General features: G+C 35.1%; 1 protein-coding gene across 1 annotated transcript in view; it reads left to right on the top strand.

Annotated features, from left to right (window-relative positions):
• The window catches only part of HMCN1 (hemicentin 1), a 398,907-nt gene that overhangs the window by 260,091 nt on the left and 113,285 nt on the right, over window positions 1-25,531 (top strand). The window contains exons 41-49 of the mRNA XM_081026514.1: window positions 3,641-3,816; window positions 6,157-6,253; window positions 9,427-9,549; window positions 10,334-10,495; window positions 14,638-14,919; window positions 15,932-16,099; window positions 20,166-20,279; window positions 20,834-20,920; window positions 24,337-24,528. Of these exons, the coding sequence (XP_080882640.1) occupies window positions 3,641-3,816; window positions 6,157-6,253; window positions 9,427-9,549; window positions 10,334-10,495; window positions 14,638-14,919; window positions 15,932-16,099; window positions 20,166-20,279; window positions 20,834-20,920; window positions 24,337-24,528 (1,401 nt within the window). The remainder of the gene's footprint in view (window positions 1-3,640; window positions 3,817-6,156; window positions 6,254-9,426; window positions 9,550-10,333; window positions 10,496-14,637; window positions 14,920-15,931; window positions 16,100-20,165; window positions 20,280-20,833; window positions 20,921-24,336; window positions 24,529-25,531) is intronic.

Here is a 25,531-nt window from a genome sequence, read left to right as displayed (position 1 = left end):
TTTCTTTCTTCTGCGGCCACTCAAAGAATTTCGGTTTAATGCAGGCCTTCTCTTCCAAGTCCCACCTCACTTCCAAATAATTCACTTCTTTTCAAATATATAAATATTTTTAACCTCCAGATCATGTGATCATGTGGGCTGACTTCTCTATTTAAGCTTGCCAAAAACACATGTAATTATCACAAATAACTTATAAAATAAGTCATAAATTTTTTCATAAAAAGGCCCCTTGTTGCAACATGGATGCCATACATGTCTCATTAAGCTGAAAAATCCCCTTTGGCATCAGTAGATTACCAAAGGGCTTTCTATGCATCTCTATTTCCTGTTTCTTCTTTAGTTCACATGGGTCTATATCCAACCTCCTGCTTTGCTGGTGCCCCCTGTCTGACATAACAGTTGGGTCTAAAATGCCCAACTGCAGGAACTCTAACTCCTTTCCTTAATGGGCCACTTTTTTGCTTTATGAAGAATGTGCCAATCTAAAACACCCCTGGAGAGTGATTCATCAATCAGTCAAAGTATGTGACACAATAGATCGTTCAGTTATTAGCAAGCAGGCAGAGTGGTGACACTGGTATTTATTTTAGTCAACAGTGAAAATTGGGATTGGCTCCTTCCATTCCTATATTGGTTAGTGTCAAAAAAGGACCTGGAAGATGAGAGAGAGTTGATATTTTCCAGGAGTTCTAAAGATGTGCATCACTGTTCTTTATCATTTGCTAAGAGACTCCCATTACCACCCTTTCTGTCTGAAAACCAGGATCTTTGCTCTGTTATAAAAGTCAAATGGCTAGCTAATATGTACATATGTTTGAGAATGTGTCCATTTGTTTAGCATTTGAAATACATATGCATAACAAGCTACTAAAGGAGTGGAAAACTAAACCAGGTTTTTAATCTCAAATTAGTTTACAATCTGTGTTCCAGTATGAGTATTATTTCCATACATTATATTCCTGTATTTGTAGTAGTAACCGTGGCAATCTTGTGTCTGATTGGAGCCTAAGAATGTGCAGCCCCAGAGGTCAGTTTCCTTCAGGTTTATGTTGTAGAGAGTAGTGGTGGAAGGAAGAGACAGTGAGTACAATAGCTTTCTCTACAATATACAAGTGTAATTCATTAAAATGTTTTCTCCCTGGTATAAATTCAGAGTATGTTTCACCATATTCTGTGGTACCCCCTTCAAGAGGATTGAGTTTTTAAGTGATTTGGATTCCTGTAGAACCTTTTCTTTAACATAAGCTCAGAGAACTTTCGTAGATACCCGCACATTCCTCAGGGTCTCAAATGTAACCCTATGGCAGTTCTAATTTCGGTAATTAAATTTAAAAAGTATAATGTGTAGGATGAGAAACAGACACAACCCACTCCTTCCTAAGCAACAAAATCACGACGCAAAATAGGGATACCATCTAAGGAAGCTGAGGGTCTAAAGGGTAGAATTTTGTTCTCTTCTCAGACTAAACAAAAATTTGGAAATGAAAGACAGGACAGAAAAAACTAGATGTGTTTCAGTGATATATATACATATATATATATATATATATATATATATATATATATATATATATATATATATATCCTGAGCCGTAATTAGATTTGCTTGAATTTATGTTCTTTAAGAAACAAATACTCTATTGTTTTGGAGGTTTTTTTGCATTTTTCCTCTCAATTTTAAAAATCTTGTATCCTTTTGAACTTGATTTAACTCACTTAGCTGTAAAGAAAAGTAACTGAAAGAAAATACTCATAAATAAATTAGCATTATGCTTTGAATTATTTCTGACTTTTACTTCTACAAGGATCCATAAAGAATCCATGCTCTTTTGTAAATTCTACAAATAATCTAAGATAAACATATTTTTCTACAGTTACGGTACTTTTTTATCCATTGAGACCAGACTACCTGAAGTTATTTCCAAGCTGCGAAATTGGCTATTCTTTATAGAGCTTTCTATTCTAAGACTGATGAATGTATCCTTTTTTTTTTTAAATATCTTAGAAAATGGCACTAATTGTGCTGATTTTGCTAATGTTATAGCAGTTTTTATCTGAAACTTGACTAGCTGTGTATCTTGTATCTAATGTGTCACATATTGAAAACAATCCCACTGTTTTCTGTTCCCCATAGGTTACGTTAAGTTTATCGAGAGCCAGATGTCTGTGTGTGTTATTAAACTTAGCAGAAAGGGCATCGTGAATCTCTGCACAAATGCTCCATGGGTCTGTTCCAGTCATTTCTTCTTTTAGCATCAATTCCTTTGGGTGTCGCATCCAGAAACAGCACAAGAAAAGTGCCCTTAGTTCATTTCATATAGAAGACATGGTAGCAGAGAAACCTCCTGGTTATAGAAACACAGAGTTACTAGTTAAAGTCTGTTGCATTCATTGTCATTTTGCCACATGCCAGCCCTATGAAGCCTGAAACAATGGCTAATGGAATATAACAACATTTCTTCACCACAACAATCTTATTTCTACCAAAGTATTTGGAAAGTCTTTTGGGAGTCATTTCAGTGCAACTTAACCTTTCCTGTAAGACAAAACAAAACAAAAACTATAAATATGGTAAATTGCCTACAATCCTAAATAGTTATGGGATTTAGTGAGAAATGGCCAAGGACATTCCCTCCTATGCTTTTTTGGAGTGGCCTTTGTGCAACAGGCTTGATTTCATCATTAGTTTGTGTATTTGAACTATTATAAATACAGGCTTGAAAGAATCTTTGAGAGGTTATGGAGCCCACCCTCTCATTCTTGGCAGGGTTGTACCTAAACCATCTGAGGCAAATGATTGTTTACTCTATTTTCCAATACACCCAAAGGAAGGAGATTCCTTAAACTTCTCTCAGAACACATTTCAGCATCTGACAAACCTTATAGCCAGGGAATTCAAATTTTAATCTCATTAACATTTCAACTCATTTCCTCTTTTTATGTAATTGTGAGTGTGTTTTACAGCTGGTCACTGATTTAGTTTGTTCTTTATTGTGCCTTTTATCCCACATGGTTTTTATTCTGTAGAAAGTTGACAAAGTACCGTGGAAAACCAAAAAGAGCTCTAAACTGCAAGTCAGAAGACGCCTAGCTTTGCCACCAATTAGTCAAGTTATTTCAAATAAGCTATTATCTGTCACCCATTTTATGTTTTGCACACCGTGACTGGATGGGACTGGATGATCTCTTTCACCTCTTTTATTTTTATTTTGCCTCTGTAACAATGAAATTTATTTTCTTTTGCAAAAAATATAAATAAATATCAAAAGTGTTTTTGCTTTCATTCATTGTTATTTCCAAAATATTTCATGAATGATTTATCACTTTGAAAATTTTAAACAGTCACATCTAGTTCAACAAGTTTTTTAAATGGGCACTTAGTGAGAACTTCCGGTTCTAAAATATTTTTAAGAGAAAAGTTAGTGAAAACTCTTTTTGTTCAACAGGAAAGCATTAATCAGTGATTTATTATTAACACTTGATTCTGAGCCAAATGATTCAAAGAGGGTATGTTTGAATGAGCGCGATCCTACATCTTAAAAGAACTAATAGAGTGATTCTCTATATGTCCTGATGATTAATAAAGATAAGCAGTGTTCTGGCCTGTTTTATCCTGAGGGGAAACCCATCTTTCACTTAGTTCCACCAAATATTATGGGAGAAGAACAGAACGTCTCTGTCCTTATTAGCCAAGCCGTGGAGTTGCTATGTCAAAGTGACGCTATCCCATCACCTACTCTGACTTGGTTCAAAGATGGCCGCCCTTTGCTGAAGAAACCAGGCCTCAGTATCTCTGCAAATGGAAGTGTGTTAAAGGTAAGGCTATAGATTCATTGCCCTCTTCGTATATTACTCCTAAGCTCATGGTTTTGGTATTACTCCCATGAAACTTGCCTGTTCTTTACAAGTGTTGTACTAATTTCATATTAGAAAATTCTAGGAACCCTTTCATATATGAGGCTTGTAATATTTTAAAATGTTATGCTTAGTAAGATTTAAATATTAAATTTTCTATCCATATCTGTAGCCAGAAACAATCTCAAAATGCTTCTGGGAAGATATAGGAATATTGTAAAGAGTGCCTCATCTTCAGTCACTCAACCAATCAGCCAGTACCCAATCTAGGTGCTCTGGGTAGGGATGCAAAAAGAATAAGATGCATTTCCTGCCCTCAGTGTTTTCTAATTTTACATAAACATATAAAAAACTGACAGTTCAGTTGAAAATGTAGTAAGTGCTGTAAGTCCGAGTTAATTACCAAGTGGATGATACAGACAATACATCTTGGGGGTATAGCAAACGGTGAGGCTGTGATTGCCTAGAATAGTCTTAGAAGGCTACTTGGCTTTTTGTAGGTAGATGGGACCAAAGGCATGATTAAGGAAAGCAACTGAGCTAATGTGGCTAAAACACAATTTAACGGAGTGAATATTTGGAAATAATGTCGACAAGGTTGACTTAAGTAAAGTCACAGCTAACATTTAAAACCAGGCTAAAGAATTAGGATTCAGGAATGTTTATAAAATCTTCATGATAAGCCTATTGTGAAATTGAAAGACTAGCTAAGTAGTCTGCCCACAGTTACTAAATGGCAGAAATGGGATGCAAATACAGAAGTATAGCTTCAGAATTTGCTGCACCTCACAGCCTCTTGGTAAAGGCAATTTATTGCTAGCAAACAAAGAGTCAGCAAGAGAAATAGGTGCTGGATATTAGCACACAGGAAGCAGAGAAACTTACACAAGGAGGACAGAAGCATCGGAGAGATTGGAAGGGAATGTGAAGGTATATGTTAGAGGCAAGAAGGTAGAGACTTTGGGAATTATGATCCCATAATAGGGAGCTGGTGAGAAAGGAAAGGGCAGAATCTCTGATGGAGCAAAGTAGGATGAGTCAATCAAGCTATATAGGGGGGGAAACAAAGAGCATTGCCCCTGCTCAGAGGCAGAGCCCAGAGTCCTAGAAGGTGAGTGGTAGAATTCTCAAACCTCAGCTCTGCCTGAATGATATAGGGAGAGGGAGACAGCCCTGGTTGGGGGAGCTATGAGTGGTTAGAACCATCTTAGCAAACTTCACTGAGTATAGCAGGTTCATTTGTTCAGAGCACAGATCCTGGTGTTGTTGGGAAGCCGGGAGAGAGATGCTGAAGAAATCCTGGGATCCACTGAATCCCTACCACAGAGGCCAGCCAGGCACCCTGGTGCCTGGTCCCACTGGGGGTCCCACTGGGGGCCAAAGGGAGAAGAGCTCATGGAAATGAATACTTCTAGTGCATCCTTCTCTATACTAAATACTTTAACTGAAAGTATATACTAAATTATTTCAATGATAACTACAACTCTAATGATTCTCCCTCTTTGGAATGTTTTAGCAATGGATCATGGTTACTTAGCAATCAATCACATACTGTTTGGTTATTATTTATACCTTGTTTATTATTAAACTCTTTTTTTATGTTCACATACTTTATATTCTCAACCAGATTGTAAACTCAAATCAGATACCACATATGACACTATACTTCTTTGTATCTTCTACCTGCAGTACGTTGTACAAGTTTATTATTAACTGCTGAACAGTCAATGAATGAGTGATGATACGGTATTGATGCATGTTGCAGATAAATACATAGAAAATATTTACTGATATTCAATTAACTCCCAAGTACCAAATTGAGTACTAGGAAACTGAGACTAATTGAATGCAAAATTTGGCTTGAAGAAGTTTACAAACCCAGTATAGGAGAAAAGATATAATAAACAGTAATAAGGGTGTTATTTTACTGAACAATATCCTAGACATACAAAGATTGTATATTTCAAAGCCTTAAATAACTTATTCAGAAGTGGTGAGTTTTAATTTTTTTGCTATTTTTTTTCTGGATTATATTGTAAAAAACCTATCTAGACCTTCAACAACTAATGTTAATGATATTAAGACAAGGTATGAGATAGATGAAAATTGTTGAATCTTGATAAGTGTTGAGTGTGGGTGATGGGCATATAACCATCCATTTTACAATTTCTCCATTTTTTATATGTTTGAAAATATTTAGAATACAAATGAAAAATAAGACATCATAAATGACATTAATAGAAAATCCCCAATTACTTATTAAATAGAAACTGTGGTTTCAAAGCATGATTTTATTTTCAGATTGAAGATGCTCAAGTTCAGGACACTGGTCGTTACACTTGTGAGGCAACAAATATTGCTGGGAAAACTGAGAAAAACTATAACGTCAATATTTTGGGTAAGTGTGATCAAAGCCTGTAAAGCAAATGATGCAGCATGTGGTTTAACCTTTTATTATTTGTGTCAACTCTTTAAATGCCATCCATGTAACTAAAGTTGATCATGAAACTAATCAGTATGATTAGATGATGCTGAACTGTCCTGCCTCTCAGCTCACATAATTAATTCAAGATCAACTATAGATTTCCTGAACCTAAGTATGTTAATTACTGTCACTTTGATGTAGAATGGTTCTCTCCCATCTGAGTAATACGCCTTTCAGCTTCTTCAACCAGGATCTTCTAATGATTGAGCATTCTGTATGAATGGAGGGTGGATTTGTCAATGGAAAATAAGTCAAAAGGCCAAATTACGCATGAGAATTGTATGTGTGTATGAATGAGAGAGCCTTGTACTTGTGGGTGGGAGATGGGGATACTATGCTGAGCAATGTGATTAGCTATCCTTACTTGAAAGTTTGCCATTTGTTACTATTTAATATAATTCTTAAGAATAATCACAACTTGTATATTGGCTGTGGTTGTCTGCTAATCATTAAAAAGTGCTCTCATTTCCAGTGTATTTATTTTTATTTTAAATACTTTTAAAATCATTTATAACATGTTAAGCTCTCTTAATTTTTGTTATATTTTTTAAATGTTTAATTGTTGAGAGAATGAGCTGAAATTTACTTTTGCTTATAAAACTTTGTTTAAAAACACATTTTAAAATAAAAATAGGTAGAGGAAATAATTTGTCGCCAATGGAGAAAAAATATTTTTAAAACTTTAAAAGCATGCATTTATGTAGAAAATGACCTACTAATTATAAATCATTATGAATCATTATTATAATGATCATAATTATAATAAAGAGTATTATAATGATTAGAATAATGATTCATAATGATTTATAATTAATAGGTCAAATTAAACATAAACCACAAAGTATACTTTACCAATGAGTAGACCGACGCCTCTAAGCAGATATACAGTAGATAGAAGAATGAATGACAGGGGAGAGAATGTTAAGACATCAAGGATAGATTCACTGAAAAAATAGTCATAGTGTGCCTCTGTGTTCTAGGCGCTATGCCACGTGTAGCCATAGAGAGGTTAATAAGAAAAGATAATAACGCTGCTCACACAGAACTTCTCTTCTGCTGGTCTAGAAATATCTTTCAACAGCCAATTAAACTTCCTAAGAGCCATCATATCACGGACTCATGACATTTCAGATTTTAAGGATGAGTAGGTATTAGCTCTGCAAAGAGAGTGGGAGCATTACAAAGACCAGAATAATACTGCATTCACTGTACCAAACATGATTCACTGTGGAGCCTAGTGTGGTGCAGAGTGAGTGAGAAGATATTAGGTAGTAGAGGTTAAATGGGGCATGTTGAAGAAAGTCTCTAAAATCAATTTTAAAAGTATAGATTTGGTTCTAAAGGTGATACGATACCATTAAAGGGATTTAAAGGAGGGCTGGGGTGTTCGGATCTGTATTTTAGGAAGAACGCAGATAAATTCTAGAAGTATTTAAGAAATTGAATTAATAGGATTAATTGATTAGGTGGAAAGAAGAGTAAGGGATTGATGTCAGTATGGGTTGGCCAGCTGGACTGCGTGGACAGTAATATCCTTTGCCTGGAGAGGGAGCAAAGGTGGCTGAGTGCATTTTGGGGCAAGTCAAGTTGGACAGTGCCTCTAAGGAAGGCATCTAAGTTGAGATGTTAAGTAGTTGGAGGGGGTCTGCAATATAGGTACAGATTTACAAGCATTTGTATTAATAGAGGCCATGGAAGTCGAGGAGGGGAGGGTTTAGATTGGCGATCATGAGTTTGTAGTGGTGGTAATTCATGTAGTTGTCATTGTCTTCTGTACAACTTTCTATGTGTGGTAGAGGTGATGACAGGGTAAACTATAAGATTATCCTGTGTTGCCAAATAGAAAGGTGGTGCTGCATGGCAGTTGAGAATATTGGCAAAGGAGTAGTTGAAATGATTGATCTTTAAATCTAAGCTGGATAGAGAAGTCAGTAAGTAAAAGAGTAGGCAGCTGGATTGGGAGACTTCTGACAGCTGAAAGGAGTTGAGATTCAATCAGGTCGATGAATTGAGAATTGGGGAAAATTGAGTGAAAGAGCTCTAAACATGGAGCGGTTTGTCAGAAAGTACCCTAATTTGTAAATTTATAGAGCGAATGTTCTAGATGATGAAAAGGCTATGGCCTTTGATGGAGAAAGGGATGAACAGTTCAAGGAAGTGAGTAGCCAGGGTGTTTGGACTGGTTATATATGTGGATACCGATTGCATACAGAAAGATAACAGGTTTTCCTCACCGAGCAAATTGTTCAGTGATAAGAGCATCCTCACCGAGCAAATTGTGCAGTGAACAGAAAAAGAATGTAATTCATAGATGGTGGTAAAAAAGAGAAAGAGAAGAAAATTGGTGGTGTGAGCCTCAAAGGAATAGAGGCTTTCACAGGGATGGCTGAACAGTGACTGAAAGCTGCACTGGGGAGTGAGGGGGATTCTCTACTACTCAACTCCCAGGAGCTTGCAACTGTTGCCTGACTATATTGCAACCAGAGAAGTGGCCAAGGAGAGAGTTGGGCCAGCAAATGCAGATTCGGCCTCTGAGAGAAGCATGGGAAGTCAGGATTCACTTTGAACTTTTCAAGGAAAAGGTGGAGGCCAATGGGCAGCAGGCTGTGCGATCTGGAATAGATAACATGTCTGTTTCTTAGATCAAATTCCTTGCCTCTATTCTTTACTGTGTGTTATATGCCTGTTGTTTTCCAATTCTGTTCAGTATCTGAGATATCAAAACTGGCCAGACACAAATGACTGGGTTAAGTTTAAACTTGGTACGTGCCTTCGTGTTTTGGGTGTAAGATGTCTAAATGTCTATAGTAAATTGGTTTCTTTTTATGCCACTCTGAATATTTTGATAATTAAGTTTCTGTCTATGAAAATTTGAAGTGTGTTATTACGTATTTAGTCTATGTCTTCAGTTGACTTTTAATGTGGTGTTGACAAATGTTAACCTCAAGTGCTAATTATTTCCTGTGTCATTTGAGTGCAAACCTTTTGGTTGTTTTACATGTAAACTATTAGGGAAATTTTATATTAACATGATTGCCAAAAAAAATTGTATTTTGTATTTTTTTTCTTTCTTTTTAATCTTTCAGTACCACCAAATATTTATGGTTCTGATGAACTTGCTCCACTTACAGTCATTGAAGGGAATCTCATTAGTCTTTTATGTGAATCAAGTGGTATTCCACCTCCAAATCTCATTTGGAAAAAGAGAGGTCAGTTTTCATTCTTTGACATTTATAAAATTAAATATAAATAAAATATAGATGAATTTCTATTTTATTTAACAAACCTGTCAATTTATTAACAAACTGTCCTGGGATTTGCATACTAAAATACTTGACAGAGTAATTAAATATGAAATGTGCAACTTGCAATCTTCTGCACTATACAGCTTAAAATATTCAATTTTGAGACTACCTGCCACCCAGAAAAAAACTGTTTTCTGTATTAATTGCTTTTTAATCAAATGCACTACAAGGCATCTGTAATTCAATTAACCATATTTTCTTTAAAAATAGGTTTAAAAAATTATTTTCTAAAGCAAACAGTTTTGCTGTATTTGTGACAGCTTTGTTGAGTGTTAAGACTGAATTCTACAGTTGGACAGATTTTCAATTTATTTATCAACAAATATTTATGTCCATTAAGTTATGAGACAGATTATCTAAAGTTTTTGCTGGTTTTAAAATCATTTTTGCTTTACTGTTTTAAGATTCTATTTTGTTTATTTTCCTAAGAATGTTTTCTTCAAATGCAATATTGGTTGAAAAAAAAAATATTGCAAAAAATTTTCTTGGTAAGTATTTTCTCCTCCTCCTCCGCCTTCTTTTCCTCCTCTTCCTAATCTTTTTTTCTGTAGGATTATGTTATAGTGCCATTTGCCTTTTAGGTACTTGAAATAGGAAGTAAATAAATATGTATATGTATTCATTAGCAAATGTACACAAAATGCTTTATATTTTTGCTTCATCTGCTGCCATTTGGTTTTCTCTGTAGGCTCCCCAGGGCTGGATGATTCTTCGGGACGAGTCAGAACTTTATCTGGAGGCAGACAGTTACAGATTTCAATTGCTGAAAAATCTGATGCAGGATTCTACACATGTGTGGCATCAAATGTGGCTGGAACTGCAAAGAAAGACTATAGTCTGCAAGTTTATAGTAAGTTATTGATTAGCCAGGTTTTGGCACAGTTTTCTTTGAAATCTTTCCATCCTTCCCTTTTACTTTTTCTTCATAAGTTTAGGATATATTCAAAGTAGTTTGGTTATGATATACCTCTCCTAAGACCCACAAATTTAAATTGTGCTGACATAATGATGAGCTGTTTCTGTTTCTTGCTGTAATTTTTTTCAGCAATACAGCTTTCTAGTCTGTATCAGCTTGGCCATGGCCGACACATGAATGTGGCTGTCATTTGGTGGGAACAGGATAGTGAACATGTAGAATGGGGAGGGATGGCATTTTATCATAGGGTATATTTATAATATGTAAAAATATATCATTTTAAATCATAATTTTTATAAGATTTTAAAGTGTTTAAAATATGTAATTATCTCTTTTAGTCTTTACCTGAGTTGTAATATGAGAGAAAATTATTGCCCCCATTTGGCATTAAGGAAAACTTAAGCCTAGAGACGATTCCATGCCCAACTGAGGTCACATGGCTTGTATGTGGTAGACATGGCACTAGAACACAGGATTACTAACACTGGCCCATTTTTCTTCTCACATACATATGTATTAAGAGTTGATCTAATTTTCTTTCTTGGAATCAGTATTAATTAGGCAACGTCAGCTGCAGAGTTACAGAATAACTGATATTCAGTGGCTTAAACAAGTAGAAGTTTATTTTCTCACATAATGAGAAGCCTGAGGTTGGCAGTCATGAGGTGGTCAGCACTAAACAAATAAAATTGGAAATGGAAGAGAAGTTACATTTGATACAACAGAAATTCAAAGGACCATAAGTGACTACTACAATAATCATAGTCCATAAAATTTGACAACCTAGAAGAAATGCATGAATTTGTAGCAACATACAAGCTTTCAACACCAAACCATGAAAAAAAATTTAAAAATATATGAACGGGCTGATTGCTAGTAAGGAGATTGAATCAGTATTCAAATACCACCCAAGAAACAAAAACCTAGGACCGTCTGGTGAATTCTACCACACATTGAAAGATTTAATGCTTATCCTTCTCAGACTCTTCCAAAAAATTTAAGAGGAGGGAATGTTTCCACACTCATTTTACAAGACCAGCATTACTCTGACACCAAAATCACACAAGGACACACACACACACAAAAAAAAAAAAAAAAAAAAAAAAAATTAAAGACCAATATCCTTAATGAATATACATGTAAAAATCTTCAACAAAATATTAGCAAACCAAATTCAACAATACATTAGAAGGACCAGATGCCATGACCAAATGAAATTTATTCCAGGAATGCACAGATGGTTCAACATCTGCAAATCAATGTGATGCACCATATTAACAAAATGAAGGACAAAAACCATGCGATCATCTCAATAGATGCAGAAAAAGCACTTGACAAAATTTAACATCCATTTCTGCTAAGAACCCTCAACAAAATGTGTATAAAGGAAACATACCGCAACATAATATAGATCATATATGACAAATCCACAGCTAATATACTCAACAGTGAAAAGCTTAAAGCTTTTTATCTAAGGTCAGGAACAAGACAAAGATGCCCACTCTTCCACTTTCATTCAACATAGTATTTCAAATTCTAGTCACAGCAAGTAGTCAAGAAAAATAAGCAAAAGTGTCTAAATCACAAAGGAAGAAGAAAAACTCTCACTATTTGCAGGTGATGTGATATATTATAGGTAGAAATCCCTAAAGATTCTAGAGAAAAACTGTTAGATTTAATAAATGAATTCAGCTAAGTTGCAGGATACAAAATCAATTTACAGAAAACGGTGACATTCATACATGTTGATAATAAACTATCAGAAAGAGTAATTAAGTAAACAATCCCATTTACAATAGCATCAAAAGAATAAAATACCTAGGAATAAATTTAACGAGGAAGTGAAAGACCTATATACTGAAAACTAAAGGAATTGATACAAGAAATTGAGGAAGAAACAAATAAATAGAAAGGTAGTCCATGTTCATGGATTGTAAGAATTCATATTGTTAAAATGTATATATTACCCAAACAATCTACAGATCCAATGAAATCCCTATCCAAATTCCAATGGCATTTTTCACAGAAATAGAACAAATAATTATAAAACTTTTATGGAACCACAAAAGATCCCAAATTTCCAAAGAAATCCTAAGAAAAATGAACAAAACTGGAGGTATCACACTCCCTGATTACAAAGCTACATTAATCAAAACAATATGGTATTGACATGAAAACAGACACACAGATCAATGGAACAGCATTTACAGCACAGAAATAAACCCATACATATATGAACAAATTAATTGACAACAGAGAAACCAAGAACATATAATGAAAGAACAGTCTCTTTAATAAATGGTGTTGGAAAATCAGCCAGCCACCTGCAAAATAATTAACCTAGACCCTATCTTATATACATAATTAATTCAAAATGGATTAAAGACTTGAATGTAAGACCTGAAATACTAAAATTCCTAGAAGAAACATAGGCACTAAGTTCCTTGACATCAGTCTCAGTGATGTTTTTGTGTATTCAATTCCAAAGGCAAGGGAAACAAAAGCAAAAAGAAACAAACGGGACTCTTATCAAACTAAAAAGCTATGCACAGTGAAGGAAACCATCATCAAAATGAATGGAAGAAGGTATTTTCAAATTATACATCCAACAAGGAACTAATGTCCAAAATGCTTAAAGAACTCATACTACTAAAAAACAAAAACCTCATTCAAAAATGGGTAGACGTTTCTCCAAAGATGACATACAGATGGCCACCAGGCACATGAAAAGATGTTCAACATCACTAATTATTAGGGAAATGCAAATCAAAACCACATTGAGATATTACCTCAGACCTGTTAGAAATAGCTATTATGAAAAAGACAAGAAAAAATAAGAGTTGGAGAGGATCTGGAGATAAGGGAACACTCATACAACTGTTGGTAGGACTGAAAATTGGTGAAAACACTATGGAAACAGTATAGAGATTCCTCAAAAAATTAAGAATAAAATTACCATATCATCAAGCTATTCCCCTTCAGGGTACTTATCCAAAGAATATGAAAACACTAATTTGAAAAGATATATGCACCTCTGTGTTTACTGCAGCAGTTTTTTAACAATAGCCAAGATATGGAAACAACCTAAGGGTCCATCGATGGATGAATGGACGATAAAGATGTGGTATATGTATACAATGGAATACTACTCAGCCATGAAAAAGAATGAAATCTTGCCATTATTACCTGGATGGACCTTGAGGTTATTTTGCTAAGTGAAATAAGTCAGACAGAGAAAGACAAATAAGGTATGATTTCACTCATATGTGGAATGTAAATAACAAAAGAGAAAAAGAAAACAAATAGACAAACAAACCTAAACAAAGAAAACCCTCATAGATACAAAGAAAAGATTGTGGGTCACCGTGGGGAAACTGTTGGGGGAGGGGTGTGTGAAATTGGAGAAGGGGATCAATTGTATGGTGAAACTAGAATTTTGGTGGTTATCACTTTGTAGTGCATACAGATGTCAAATTACAATGTTGTACACCTGAAATGTATATGTTATATACCAGTTTTACCTCAATAAAAATTTGTGTCTTTTCCTTTTATCAAGAGAGCTAAAAGTTTTCAAAATCCATACCTCCCATCCCCTGCCAGCAGACCTTTTTTTAGATTTTATAGACCTGAATACATTCATGTGGCCATCTCAATTTTCAGAGACTACTGAGAAATAGTGTCAGCTTTTTCAACTCCTATAGTGGAAAGTGGAAAGAAGAAAGGAATTGGTAATAGATGTTAGGTTGTGAGCTACACTACCATATCTATTTTAAAATTAATTCTACAAAGGCTTTTGCAAATGATAAAAAAGTTCAAATATTTGTATACCTTCTCAAAAGCAGGTAAAGTAGCAAACATGACATTCTTCCCTTACTGTATGGATAGCTTTAGTTTAGGATGAAATCTAGAAACATTGGAGAATTCAACCTCTCAATCCACATCTGTTAGTCTTAGGTTTTTCTTTCACAGTTAATATTTTGATATCAAAAATGAATTTAATGTTGGCTGATGAAAATTCCGATGTAAAACTTGAAGAAAACATTTCTTGTTTTCTTTCTTTATTTTTTTTAATCCAGTTAGACCAACCATTTCCAACAGTGGCAGCCACCCTACTGAAATTATTGTGACTCGAGGGAAGAGTATTTCCTTGGAGTGTGACGTGCAGGGTATTCCTCAACCAACAGTGACCTGGATGAAAGACGGCCGCCCTTTGACCAAGGGAAGGGGAATGGAAATATTGGATGAAGGTCGCATCCTTCAGCTGAGGAATGTTCATGTATCTGACACAGGCCGTTATGTGTGTGTTGCTGTAAATGTAGCAGGAATGACTGACAGGAAATATGACTTAAGTGTACATAGTAAGTGTAAATGAGCTCAATAAATCTATTCATTGGCTGATATAACCTATTGCATTCTGGATGGGAGATACAGGTCTTGAGTGTTGAGTCTTTTATTTATAGTCTATTATTTTTTACATATGCACCACTTCCCCAGATCAATCTCATCACTTATCTTTCTATAGTTGATCTACCATTTCTTACCTTGCTGAAATAGCACATATTGATTCTTTTAGGAAAGCACATAGTGAAGTAGATAATTGTCCTCTTCAAGTACTTTTGGTCCAGTGCTACCCCAATTACTATTCTTTGATTCTTTGTTTTCCAAATTATCTGTCTTGGCTAGTATAAACCTTAGAGCTTACTGACTCAGCATCAGCTGGTCGTCATAAGTATACTGCAGTTAGTTTTAATATTCTAATTAATGAGTCATAGATGTCAATAGGAATAGACCAAACATACATGTTCTCAGGGACACCTACTTGTATGCATATAATTTGATTTACAATTTTTAAATCTATAGAAGTAATGGTAAATTTAATAGACACAGTCTTATAACTTGAGTCTAGTTAGGACTCACACAAAGTCCAGTATTACTACCCTGTACTTTGCAGCCAAAGCTTTCAGAAATCAGGATGTAAAAGAGAAAAGGAATCAATCTTAAGTATCTTTTGTTAGATTATTTTAATTTTTAGGAGTATAATTATTTGTTAGAAAATCCTGCCTGTAAGAAGGTCATGAATCTACATTAGAGACTTACCCAAAAAGATGAGTGACTCAGAAAATCACTCGCCACCATATGTAAGTCGTTTATTGCTGTTAGTGGGGAAGAAGTGACATATTTACTTCCAGGAATGTTACACTAAAAATACTACTACTAATAGTAAGATTATTGATGTGATTATTGTGCTTACTGTTGATCAGAATATGAGTCTTATTATTAACAATAAACAGTTTAGGATCTGGTGTTTGATATATATATATAATAGCCACCTTCCTTTCCATTTCTTATGTGTTTCATTTTGTCTTGCAGCCCCTCCAAGCATCATAGGAAACCATGGGACACCTGAAAATATCAGTGTGGTGGAAAAGAACTCAGTGTCCCTGACTTGTGAAGCTTCAGGAATTCCCTTGCCTTCAATTACCTGGCTTAAAGATGGGTGGCCCATTAGCCTCAGCAGCTCTGTGAGAATTCTCTCAGGTATTAGAAGTTCTTGTCGTCTGATAATCTGGTTATCTTCATATGGCCATAATTCTTCATTGCTCTTTTTCCCTGTTTTATATTTCTTTTTGATCTAGATGCATACTCTAATACCCACTGATCATATTAGGAACAAAATATTTAAAAGGACATCAGAAGCTGTATGAAAAGAGAAAAATCTCTAAATTATCTCTAGATCCTTTTGAAATAGAAATCTTGCTCACTCACTTATTAATTAAATCATAGTGATTCAGAGCATTCATGCTACAATGAGTATCAACCAGTTTGAAAAGTGAAGAATGAAAAAGAATGCTGAAATTGATACCAGAGTCTAGAGCAAGTCCCCTCTATAATGTAGCTCCATAACTATTTCAACTTATTCATGACTCTAATCTGAGTGAGTTTTATATTTCCAGGATGGGATAGTTTACTGTGAGGTAACATTTTATTATTGTTGTAAAAGAGATATTCAGCTTATTCCTCATCTAATTATGTAAGGAAATCTATTAGCTCATTCTTTGTGGATCAGTTTAAGTGTGGATACAGGTGTTTTGGGGCATGCCACAGGAATCCGTACTTGGCCCCTTTTAGTAATTTCTTGGATACAACTAAGAAGACTCTTGCCAAGTTTGTGGTTAATAAAAAGCTTGGATACTTAGCAGAACACCTAATGTGTTGACTGAAGGCATCCGAATTCAAACACACCTCATGCTGGAACTTTTGAGTTAAACCCAACGAAATAAAAGTTAAAGTAAGTCCTGCACATCAGTTCAAAAGCCAGTGATGAAAATTAGGGAGAGATATAGCTTCAGCATTCTTCATATGAAAAGATCTCTGCATCATGTGATACATTGGGTATGCATTAGCAGTGTAATGTGGTTATCGAGAAAATCAATGCAGTATTTTGCCACAGTAACAAAATATATTTTGACCAATAAGAAAAGTAAGAGACCAGTTGTACTCTGGATTTCAGTGACTCAGTAGGAAAACTAGAAGAAGGATTTATTGACAATATTTTTAAAGGAGGGTATCCATGGTGGTAAATGATTACAAAATAATTTATGTCGGATTGTACTGAACCTGGCAAAATAAACCTCATGTAACCTTATGGTTACATAGTGAAAATTAAATTTAAATACTTGAAGAGCTGTGGTGTGGGAAAGGATTATGTTAGTTCTGTTAGTTCCAGGGGTAGAAAGTAATGCCAGTGATTGGAAGATTTTAAGGATATATTTGGGTCTGAATATAAACAACTTAAAATATAGATAGATAGACAGACAGATAGAGGTAGATAGATAGATAGATAGATAGATAGATAGATAGATAGATAGATAGATAGATAGATAGAAGTCAAGATGAGCTGTTTCAAGAGGTAGTGACCTCCCTGCCCCTAAATTTGTTCAAAGTTTAAATTCCTACTTTTGAAGACTGTTCAGAAAAAAATTCTTTCCTAGTGTTTCAATTAGGTCTAAATATCCTAAGGTTTCTTCAAGATCTCATTCTGTAAAAGTTAGGAGCTTGAAGAAGAATATCTATCACTATTGACCTTATTTGTTGCCTATAATACTCACTAGATTTATGACCTCATGCAAGTTACCTGACTTTGCTAAATTTAGTTTCTGTGCTCGTAAAGTGAAGATATTAACAAAATTTACTCCTTCGGGTTTTGAAAAGATGGAATGAGTTAATGTATGTAAAGCAGTTAACGCAGGGCCTCCTTCTGTGGTAAGCAGCCAGTCCACACATGTGTGTTGTTATTGCTTTGGACAACCTGTTAAAGATTTGTGGCCTCCCTGTCGGGGAAGATGTGCCGTTATCCTTACTACGATGCTTTCGTTTTCATAGGCCTTCCAGGCTCTGCTGGTCTTTGGAAATCATAGTAGCGGCAAAGATTTTTTTTACAATTTGGTTCCCCAAAACCTGAGCACATTATCTTCTTATCTTGACATTTATCATCCTATTTTTGACTTTTTTCCTAATTGTCCATTGCCGAAAAGGGAGGAACTCATGTTAAATATACTAACCACATCAGAGCTCCTGGAAATGAAACAGCAAGATAAAGTGATGTACTCCTGCTTATTGTAGATGTATAGGAGTGGGGTTTGGGTTTTGTTTTTTGTTTTGTTTTGCTTGACCAGCAGCTGGAGACCCCTGAGCGAACCCAGTAAAAGTATTTCACCTTGTGGTGCTGCCAATGGAATCATTCAGTTTTACAGGCTGAACATGTGTGTTGCACAATGAATGAATGAGAATCAAATGAATGGCATGTGACCTGCCTGGGTCTGCCACACACTTCTGGCCCATTAAAATTAGTCCCTCTGAGACTTTAAATACAGCTTCTCTGAAAGCAGTACTTGGGTGTCTCTATTATTGCTATGAAGTTATGTGCCAAGAAGAGATAACTGCTATAAAAATTTAATAGGTACAAGAAACGTCTCCGTATAAGTATTGCTACCTATCAGACCCTTTTTTGTTTTCCACTGGATGAAGTGAGAAGACCAGAAAACAAAGAGAAAAGATCATGAGACTCATGAGGCTGAGGTTTGCAGAGCCAGCAATGACTCATAAAAGTTGGATCATTTTAATATCTCTCAACTGGAATCGTAGTGTGGTTTCACTGATCTGAAATAGCAGCGAGTTCTTGAATCTTTTCCTAATTACCATAAGTCTTTGGCATGTTTAGATGATTTCTGTATTCCACTTGGCTTATGGGAATTCAGTTGAGGAAAAAGACTGAATTCAGGTAATCAGCTTTGTTTGTCTAAACAAACAAAACTTAGTACCACTAAGTTCACCTTTTAGTGATTTGAGGATGGGAAGGTTGCTTATAGGAAAACTCAGGGACAGCTTGCTGTGTTTATGAAAACAGAAAGTGGATGGAAACTCCTGATAAATCCAGATCCAGGTGGATATTTATATGAAAATCTGATGTTTAACAATTTCAATTTGTTTAGTTCAAATTCAAGGTACTAAGCAAAGATATACCAGGTAGAAAATTATTACAAAACCTAAGAAATGCTGTACACTGTTTACTTAGACTTGACTCCTCAAATGGTTTCGAGGACTCCACTCTCTCAGTAGGTCTCTTAATTCCTTTGTTTCAGTCTCATTTGCTGGCTCTTCCCTCATCTTTTGTCTTTAAATGAAGTCTCCCTCTAAATTATACCCTTAAGCATATCAGAGTTTCACTCTCAGCCTCTACACATTTATTGGCTGAAGAATCTTTCTTTAAACAAAACATAACATTACATGGAAGTTCAAAATGTAAAACAAAGGTGCACAGTGAATGAGGCGACCCTCTCATAAATATTTGATATAAATAATTCTAGGATTTCATGACACTCAATTGAAAACTGGTGGTCAGACTTCATGGTTTCATCCATTCGTTCTAAATCATTGTCACCCATATCTGGATTGCTGGTGCAGTTGTCTTTCTAACATTCCCATTTTATATATTCAATGGCAAACTGGGAATCTTTTTTTTAAAGATTCTGTCACAGTTGTCTTTCTAAAGTACAAATCAGATCATGACTTTTTTGTTTTTGTTTTTGTTTTTTTGTTTACACACTTCCATAGCCTTTAGTGAACATAGTAAAGTCTAGACTTTTTAGTATAACATTCAAGGGTCCACAGAATCTGGCCATACTCCATCCTAGCCTCATCTCTCACCATTTTTTCCACCTGTTCTGCTTAAGATACCTCATCTTTCTACCTCTGTATCTTTATTTATACTCCACCTACTATGGAGTCTCTCGATTCCTCTGTGTGTTGAAGTATAATTACCTCCTAAGGTTATAAACAAACATCACCTCTGTGGAACTCCATGTCTTGCTTGCTGTCACTTAGGAGTATATTTATTTTTTATCCATTGACCCAGAAAATTCTTCTGAATTAATCATTCTGTTTCATGTAAAAGTGTGTGATTTATTTTTTAAAAAGTTTGACATAAATTCATTTAAAGATTTTTGAAGCATATTGATCAAATTTTACCTATATTGAACACCACTTGGAAAACTTGTAAAGTTTTAGATTTCTTTTTGAGTCATCTGGTGGTTTACTTCTCCAGGAGGTAGGACTCTGCGGTTCATACAGACCAGAGTAGAAGATGCTGGGCAATATACTTGTATCGTAAGGAATGCAGCAGGTGAAGAAAGAAAAATCTTCGGACTGTCAGTATTAGGTATTTATATAATTTGCATCTCTAGAAAAAAATCTAAATCTAATTGGCTTACATACATTCTGGAACCAGAGTTTAAATTTATCTACAGCTTGATCTCACAGTTATGTATTCTTTGGCCCCTGACGATAACTATTGATAAAAATTCAATGTTAAAGTGATTTGGAGGTAATTAGTTGGATTAAAATGGGTGAAATGCCATGTGTTGTCAGTTCACAATTGTTCTACAGTATTCTAAGATGCTGATAACTTATTTAATGTGAGTGCTTGTTAGAAAGATAGTGGGAAAAATGTCTAATAAATGTTCTTACTCACTGACTTGTTGACATTTTTATCCAGACTTTGATTTATATTACAATAAAGTTCTTTACATAATTGAATTCATGACATATAACTTTATATCTTAAAATTAAAATTGATCAAAATAATATTATGACATTATTCTAGTAATTAATTTGGCGGGTTTGCTTTCAACGTTATAGCTTAATAAAAATAGAAACCTAGATGCTTAAAAAATAACAGCCCTGTTGTTAAAATTACTTTTTCTGTTTTTTAAGTACCACCTCACATTGTGGGTGAAAATAGACTGGAAGATGTGAAGGTGAAAGAGAAACAGAGTGTTACACTGACTTGTGAAGTTTCAGGTAAGAGGCTCAGCTCTCATACTTCTACAGTTCCCCCTCTCACTAATTATTCATTATCTCCACTACATATCTTAGTGGAGAAAAAGTCAAGCTGCTGTACTATGCATTTGAATTGAATTTTGATCCAGTATGTAGAAAGGTAGGAGGAAACTTCTTAGATTCTATGGAGATACAAAGGAAATTCCCTCCTGTAAAGAAAGGAAGGAAGGAAGACAGGAGGGAGGGAGGGAGACACTGGTCTTTTCTTTCAATTCAATAAATTTCTCCTTTTTAAAAAAGTTCTGCTTCTATTTGTATGTAGGGTTTTCTTGTCCCACCTCCTCTTATTTTCTGTTTCCTTCACTGTTAGTTGAAGAATGTAACTTCCTTTCCTTTTTCCTGTTTTCTTAAATTTCATTTCAAAGAAATAGTTTTGGTGAAGTATGGAATTATTGATAGTGGGGATTACCAAAAAACAGAATTGTCACCTTTTGTTAACATGTTTAATTTTCATGTTTTTCATTTGTGAATTTTCCAGCTTTCCTCCTGTTGTTGGTTTCTAGTTTCATACCATTGTGGTCAGAAAAGATACTTGGTATGATTTCAGTCATCTTTAATTTGCTGAGACTTGTTTTGTGGTCTAACATATGATCTATCCTAGATAATGTTCCATGTGCCCTTGAGAAGAATTCTGCTATTACTGGATGGCATGTTCTGTATAAATCTGTTAGGTCTATGGTGTTTTCCAAATCCTCTGTTTTGTTTTTGATTCTCAGACTTGGTGATCTATCTATTGTTGTGAATGGATTATTAAAGTCCCCAGCTATTATTGTATTGCTGTTTATTTTTCCTTTAGTTCTGTTAGTATTTGCTTTATTTAGTTAGGTGCTCCAATGTTGGGTTCATAGATATATAGATATTTATAATTATTTTATCTTCTTAATGGATTGACCTCTTTTACATTATATAATGACCTTTAGGGTTTTTTTAACCACTTTTAGCTTAAAATCTATATTGTCTGATATAAGTATAGCTTCCCTTGCTTTTTTTTATTACCATTTTCTCAAAATATCTTTATACATCTGTTCATTCTCAGTCTATGTGTGTTTTTAAAGCTAAAGTGAGTTTCTTGTAGGCAGTATTTTATTGGGTCTTGTTTTTTATTCATTCACCCATTCTATGTCTTGACTTGAGATGCTAATTGTCAGCAAAAGAAAACAAAAAACAACCAGCCTAAGAGAAAACTTACAAGAGTTTACTTGATCCAAACTGATGACAATTGACAAGAAGCAAAATCTCCATGGACTGAGATTTTTTTCTCCACAAAATGGCAGCTTTGCAATTTATTTTATACATTTGAATCAAAGGAGAAAAGTTACATGAAATCCATTAGTGGTAGATTAATGAGGTGAGAGAAAGCAGAGTGGGGACATCTCTGGGATTGGATAAAAAGTAAATTGGAGAGACAGATACTTCTTTTACCTTGGTGGCTGTGGGATAGTTAATAGTTAGCATATTACAGTAAGTAGAGATTGCAATCAAAGGAAAGGAACAATAATGAGGGATTCTGTAGTTTCCTGCTCTGGTGTGACAGGTTGTGCCCTGGGGGTCCGGAAAAAGGGATTATTTTGTCATTCCAAGGGCATATTGTTTTAGATGCAAAAAAACAATAGGCAGGCTCACTTAAGGTAAAGATTGGCATTTGTCGGTGAAGCTACAGGCCAAGGATGTGACCCGCCTTTAGTTAGGAACTTTTATGTTCAGACCATCCTATGTGGTTAATTTCGGTCTCTGAGTTTGTAGGGCCTGCATACAGGCCTCTCCTGAGCTTGTCAGGTTTAGTATGCAGCCCTTCTTTTTTCATCCATATAATCCATTTACATTTTAAAGGAATTATTGATAGGTGAGGACTTCGTGATTGTTCTGTGATTGTTTTGTAGATCCTGTTCCTTGCTTCTTATCTTGCTCTTCTTTTATGATTTGAAGAATTTGGAAAGTTCACTGATTCTCCTGCTTGGTCAATTCTGCTTTTCAAGTTCTCTTTTGAATTCTTCAGTTCAGTCAGTATTCTGTCGCCCTAGGATTTGTTTTATTTTGGGTTTTTTTTGATGGTTTCTATTTCTTTGTTGAACTGCTCATTTTGTCCAGGCATTGCTCTCCTAATTTTGGCATCTGTTTTTGTGGTTCACTAAACTTTAAGAGGACTATTCTGAATTCTTTGTCAGACAGTCCATAGATCTCCATTTCTTTAGGTTCCGTTATTGGAGCTATATTAGTTTCCTTTGATAATGTCATGTTTACCCGATTTTTTTTTTTTTATGTTGGTAGCTATGTGTTTGAGTAAAGGGTCTCCTCTTCCAGGTTTTCCAGGTTCATTTCAGCACAGACAGTCCTTCACCAGTCCGCGCTGCTCGGGGTTCTGGACAGGTTAGCTGGTAGCATCCTTGGGCTGGGAGAAATTTCTATCAGGGTCTGTTTGGATCAAGCCACTGCCTGAGCTGTGAGGCTGGGGTGGGGGGTGACATTGGCTGGGAGCAGTTGGACAGGACTGCTGGCTTTGTTCCCTGCCCCAATGCAGCTATAGGATAGGCTCCATGACCTCTCTGATGAGGCTTCCCCGTTAGACAGGACTGTATGCGATGCTCAGTCTTTGGGCAGACCTGTGAATTTGCTTCCCTGCCTGGAAGGGGCCATAGAACAGGCTACATGGACAGTACAGTTGAACTGTCCCGTTTTCATATAATGTCATCCTAGCCCTCTTTCCTAACAGAACTTGTTTTTATGGTTTTAACATTAACATTTCAAAAAGTATTTGAGTAATTTAAAACTATTAACATAAGGCACATGTTCAAATCAGTATAAAAGATATTTTTCCTATAGGCTATAAATATTAAAGGAATAATTACTATGTATCTAGATTTACCTATTTACATATCTATGCTGGAATCCTGGTATAAACTCAAAATACCTGCTCGTTGGATTATTTAATTAAAGGCTTTTCTCTTTTTTATAGGCTTCTCTCAAAAATATAAAATATCCTTTAAAATTTTAATATGAATGCAAAGGTATTTATAAGTAATAGTTTTAATAAAAATGCTGATCCATTCTTTTTTAAGTCTATTTTACTATGAAAATATTTAATCGTAATAGTCTAAGGTATGATATAAATTTAGTTCAACAAGACTAATTTAGAATTATTTCACTTATATATGGAAACTAATCTTCATTTGAAATGGTTTGTAATCTATGTATGTTAAAAATCAGCATGATTATTATTATAAATCAGGTTGTGGTTGCAAATGTATTTTAGATGAATGGTTGCTTCATTGTTTTAGAAGTGGGCTATTTCAAAAGGCAAATGAGTGAAATGCCTTCTTTCAGTTATCATTTGTAAACATGTGATTATAGCCAGCTCTCAGAAATGGCTTTTGTTACAGGAAATCCAATGCCAGAAATTACATGGCACAAAGATGGGCAGCTCCTTCAAGAAGATGACACCCATCACATTATGTCTAGTGGCCGTTTTCTTCAAATTACCAATGCGCAAGTGTCACACACTGGAAGATACACATGTTTGGCTTCTAATCCAGCTGGTGACAAAAGCAAAAGTTTCAGTCTCAACGTGTTGGGTAGGTATAAGCATTGCTTCAAATCTTGAGGAATCAGACATGACTATAGTCCAAATTCTTTTCTGTTTACTTAATATTTCTACCATAGAATTTCATTACTTAAGGAGGACCAGTACTTGTATACATTTGCTGTTTTTCTTTCATTAATTCATACACTTATTCATTATATTTGAAAGATGTGCTATGTTCTAGGTACTGTGTTTTATGCCGGGGACACAACTGCAAACAAGATAGACGTTCAATAAGCAGTAGTAAAGGATATATATATGCTGGTGAAAGAAGTAGGTCACCAGTGAAAGGGGCTCAACCTGAGATAGTTTATCCTTTCTTTGTGGGGCACTGCCATTATTAGTAATTGTCTGTACTGAATTGTATGTTTGGTAACAATGATGAAAGAGTTGCAAATGCAGAGGAGCCCACCATAATTTTATGCTTTCTCATGACTGATAACAACTGAACAGAATTCCTGGCAAGGTGGAAGAGTTAAAACAAAACAAACCAGTTTTCAGTACTTTTATTATAGAAGTGTGGGCCCCTTTGTCTGAAAGTACATCTTCTTTCCTTCTCTTCGCCAACTCATGTAGCAGTGCTGTGAGCACATCTGCTTCCACAGGGTGAGCGATTACCTTAGATTTTCTTTTTCTTCACATAATATGCTGCTCGTCTATCTTTGTGTGTGTTTATCTGTGTCATTCGCTAACTCACTAATACCTTAAAAAACCTTAAGGGAAGAAAGTGGAAGGGGACATTACCTGGAAATGCCATTTAATCAATAGTTCTTTCTTCCCTGTTAAGTTCTCACCCCCTGAAATTAATATGAAATGTGTAAATTATATGTTGAGTCAATGATTGAGCTATGAAGACTCCTAGGTTAAAATGGAGACTGGGACCACGCATGTGAGTTTTAAATCTCACGTGATATCCTTCTGATTTAACACAGATTAGCTTGTGCATTTGAATACCACGCCCTTTGAGAGCAATAAAAACTACACCATGCGAAAAA

This window comes from Rhinolophus hipposideros, assembly GCF_964194185.1.
Source record: "Rhinolophus hipposideros genome assembly, chromosome: 19".
Taxonomy (NCBI): domain Eukaryota; kingdom Metazoa; phylum Chordata; class Mammalia; order Chiroptera; family Rhinolophidae; genus Rhinolophus; species Rhinolophus hipposideros.
Note: the sequence above shows the minus strand (reverse complement) of the source record. Positions and strands in the feature narration are given on the sequence as shown.